Source organism: Solanum lycopersicum, chromosome 7, assembly GCF_036512215.1.
Source record: "Solanum lycopersicum chromosome 7, SLM_r2.1".
Lineage (NCBI taxonomy): Eukaryota > Viridiplantae > Streptophyta > Magnoliopsida > Solanales > Solanaceae > Solanum > Solanum lycopersicum.
In genome coordinates this window covers 69,248,018-69,252,825 of record NC_090806.1, presented here as the reverse complement: position 1 = coordinate 69,252,825, position 4,808 = coordinate 69,248,018, and the positions used below count along the sequence as shown (strand labels likewise).

The window sequence follows — 4,808 nt, the reverse complement described above, 5'->3', positions numbered from 1 at the left end:
TAACTACTTAGCTGCATTTGTAGGCAAAATATTTTCCACCATATAAATATCACCACAAAGCATATACTTTTCTTTCATTATATATAACAAATTTGCCTAAAGTTGAGTTCATATACCTAAACTTCTCTTCCATTTTTCTATACTATCAAAGTATCAATTGAGCTGAGTCAATCGATTCAATGGAGTGGATTCGTGGTCCGATAATTGGCCGTGGCTCTTCGGCCACTGTTTCACTCGCTACCGATTCTTCTGGAGTAGTCTTTGCTGTTAAATCTACTGAACAATCTTGTTTGCAAAGAGAGTATTCTCTTGTTTCTCAGTTGAATTCCCCGTTTTTAGTTAAGTGCTTCGGTTTTGAACAAAATGAACAAGTTTATAATATGTTTATGGAGTATGTACAAGGTGGAACTCTTTCTGATTTGATTAAGAGACAAGGAGGTTCGTTGAATGAATGTATGATCAAATTATACGCTCAACAAATCTTACAGGGATTGGATTATCTTCACTCCATTGGGATTGTGCATTGTGATGTGAAAGGGCAGAACATTTTGATTTGTGAAAATGGGAATGTTAAAATTGCTGATTTGGGATGTGCGAAATTGATGAAAGATGGAAAAAATTCTGGATTTTCCGGTACACCGGCTTTTATGGCACCTGAAGTTGCTCGAAGCGAAGAACAAGGATTTGCGGCTGATATTTGGGCTTTTGGTTGTACAATTATTGAGATGGCTACAGGATTAGTTCCTTGGTGTGAGATCAATGATCCTGTTTCTGCTCTGTATAGAATTGGTTATTCAGGGGATATGCCACAATTCCCAAACAATATGTCAAAGGATGCCACAGAATTTCTCGGTAAATGCTTGATGAAATGCCCGAACCAGCGTTGGACTGCTAAACAACTTCTTCAACATCCGTTTTTGCAATCTGTAGAGACAAATTCATGGAAATTTGAAGAATTGAAGAGGGATTCTCCTACAAGCATTTTGGATCAGGGGTTTTGGAATTCGTTCGAGGTGATGGAATCGTCTTCATTCGAGTCAACCAACACCATTGATTCTGCTGCAGATAGGATCAGACAATTGATTGGTACTGAGGGAATATCATGCTCTTTGATGCCTAATTGGATTGAGGATGAAGATTGGGTGACAGTTAGAAGCAACGAAACAGAAGAAAAATCGATAATTTCAGAGCAAAACTGCGAGATGATCGATGATTTTGGAGAATTGTTGGATATGGATACATCAGTGTCAATAATTTTTCCTGAAGATGAGATTGTGGACTCACTGAACTTAGAAGCTCTTTTAGTTGATTGCATTAACTATGAGATTATTAGCATTTTTCATACGGTTAATAGTAGTATAAATTTGATTATTTCTCCTGAGATTGTTGGAGATGTTTTTGTATCTGAATTCAATGATTCTGAAATGAAAAGATTGAAATTTTTTGGTCCAATTATGTATTCATTTTCTCATTTGACGTTAGTTGTCATATTTCTTCTTTTTAAATTCAATAATTTTTTAAAAATAATCTCTATATCCACACGAGACAGAAATAAGATTTGTGTAATATGTAACCAGTCTGTAGACTCGACTGGTAGGATTATACTCAATTGTAATTTATCATTAACAAGGCAAACGGATAAATGCCAGTAAGTACTAGTTTTGTCACTTTGTGTCTTTGTGACATGGAAAAATATTGTAAATCACAAGGCTAGAATTAATTAGATTTAATTACATGTACATGTCGTGTAAAGATATTTTATAAGTCTCTTAACTTTATTTTTAACTTTTTAGCCTTTTTCTAAGTTAAGTAAAACCACTCGATACTATTCACTATTATACACTAAATATGTTCTCTATAATATTATAAAAAATTATCTTGCTAACTTTTGTTCTTTATCTGAATTTGAAATCAATAATATAAATCGTTGACGAAAAAAGCAGATATTACATCACCATATGAGTTCTACTTTTCTAAACATGAAACAGTGTGCGTGGACTTTTTTTTTTGAAGTAGTAATTGTTCTGTTGAGTGTGAACACAATGGACTTTTTGGAGGAAAAGTATAGTCAAGTAATTTTTGGCCATTGTATTTGGAGCATTCTAAAAGTTTGAATAAGATTAGGTGAATGGGCGCAACTTATGAGGTCAACGGGGAAAATTATATCGTTTTTCTTCTATTGGGCCATAGCATTTTGAAACCTTCTTTATTTTGAATAGATTAGGTGTTTATTAGAGATATGAAATGAAGTCAACGGACCACCAAGTGTAATGATGAATTGAATAAGATCGTTCTTCCACGCTTAATCAGAAGTCTTGAATTATAATTATATGTATAAGAAAAAATTATAATATAGACGTTTTTCTTTTTATGCGTTATACACAAAGGAATGAAGTCAGTGTTAAAATCAAAGATTCGATGATATCTAGTAAATTTTGCTTGTAATTATACTCAAAATTTAATTAACATATATAAAGAAAGTGGAAGCAAAACATAAATAAATAAATTTAGTTCATGTGTTTCGGATCATGATTAGTTTTGCTGGTTAGGTTCTGTATTTTATGTGTATTAGAAGAAATTTTAACATAAATATATTTGAGCGAAGACAATTGACTTCTATTGAAACATGTAGCTATCAAAGCAACTTTGCGCATACTTTCGTGTTGTACATCCAAATTAATCGATTGAAACTTTTAATATAAGTGTTGCACACATGCAGGAACAGACCGAACTTAGTAACTTATGTAGTTATCTCACGAGATCTGTTTAATACGTATAAATTATCAATTTAGACATTTGTAATTCAAATGAACTAAAATAAAAATTAAAAAAATGAGGCCAACGGAGAAATTAAAGTTATATTTTCTTCCGTAGACTATATAGTAAACTCATTGAAATTCACTTTGAATTAGGCAACATTAATTTTTCTTTTTTTTTTTTGTCTTTTGGAGTTTGGAAGAATAGGGGTTGGTTTATTAAGTTTTACTCAATTTGCCAAACAATTATTTCATACTTTGAAGAGGCAAAGAACACTTGACTTTTTCCAAATGGTGCAATTAGTGTTGGTCCACAAGCCATACTAGTGGGGTGGTTATGTCAAGCTCCATATTGTTGTGGACGTACTACTTCTTATCTACAAACCGACCAAATAGAAATAATACAGAGGCAAGTAACGTATCAAATCATTATGTATCAATCGAGAATTTTGAATTTATAAATTTTAAATTTTGAAAAGAAAATATTTGTTTAGTACAATTTCAATTTCGCATCATTCTATTATGTATATTAGACGTGTGTCAAATGGATGAATTATGTTTAGATTTATGCTAGATAGAATTTATTAAAAGGTCATAAATTGATCTATTAAAATTTGCTTAATGGATCAAATAACGGGTCACAAGTCACAACACACTATCTCCCTCCTTTTTATTTTCCTTTTTGAATAAATAATTGAAACTTTTTTTCTTTTTTTAACTTTCTAATTTCTAAATTTGATTTTGTGTGTTTGGTTTAAAATTGCAACTTGACTTATTTTGATTAATATTTGATAAGTTATTTCGAGTTAAATTCGTTCAATAAAAATTAAAATTTAGATAAATTAAAATGCATTGATTTTGTCACCCACTAGCCTTGACTATTAAACAATAACCATGATCAGTCTTGGAAATTAACAATACTTTGCTGAATTATAACAACAACATGAAATTTGTCACCATATTCCCATGATTATAGATTGGAATTATAAAGAATATGCTACATAGTACCAAAATATTCAAATAAATCCCCCCCCCCCCCTTTTTTTCTTCTTGGGTCATGAAAAATAAAGCATATAAATTAATGTCATAATCCTGACTAAAGCAATGACTTCACCTAGTATATGTAAGGATTATACCCTCTTTCAATTATCATATTTTTTCCTATCCATTTGTATTTTGACTATATTCCTCTTTTCATTTTATTTTATATTATTCTATATTCTTCTAATCATGAACTACTTTTATTTGTATCCTTAGGAGTGAATCGTGATGCTACCTTTTCTATAATAATTTTTTTTTAAAAAAAAGTTGTTTGGGGTATTGTACTTGTGAATATACTTTTTATGTTAAAATATTTTTTTTACAGAATATTTGAAAGAAAAATACTTGGCCAACATTTTTGACAATCAAAATAGTTCTTGAAAATCAACCACCATGAATATCCAACCAATCACATTTGATAGCTTGGAGCTTTCGATTTCAAATTCTTACTTGGTTCAACTTTAATGAATAATAACTCAAATTGTATTTTATTACATTAAATTTAATAAATCATTTTTTATATAAAATCATTGTTTTTTATATTACTCGATTCATCTAAAATATCATAGAAAGTGACGTTCATATAATATTATAATGACTTTCAAGAATCGTAACAACATTGCACATATTCAATATAATCACACTATCGAAGATTTCAGATTGATGATTTGTACTCTAACTTTGTCCATATCTCATGAAGGTAATAATGTTATTTCCTATAAATCATTGATTCAAGTAACACATTCAAAGTCAACGACATAATAATGTGACATTCAAGAATTAGCACATAAAATTTGAAAGAAGCAACAAACGTGCTCTTTAATTTGACTTTAGTTAACATTTATGTGTTCTATCTTTGAGTGTGCACAAGTAGAAACATACATTCTACATGACATTTCGCGTGACAACACTCAAACTGATACATATTATGTCATGTATGAGTCTGTACATGTTCAAGTTTATATAAGTTTAAGTGTCTACCTGTCCACGTCGTTCAAAGTTGAGGTGTTA

The 4,808-nt window shown here is 30.4% G+C and overlaps 1 protein-coding gene across 1 annotated transcript; it reads left to right on the top strand.

The window, feature by feature from the left end:
- Nucleotides 1–1,667, top strand: LOC101265257 (mitogen-activated protein kinase kinase kinase 18-like). The gene has a single exon (XM_004244298.5). It carries the CDS (start codon nucleotides 180–182, stop codon nucleotides 1,650–1,652), a length of 1,473 nt encoding a protein of 490 aa, XP_004244346.2. The 5' UTR covers nucleotides 1–179; the 3' UTR covers nucleotides 1,653–1,667.
- Nucleotides 1,668–4,808: the final 3,141 nt, after the last annotated feature.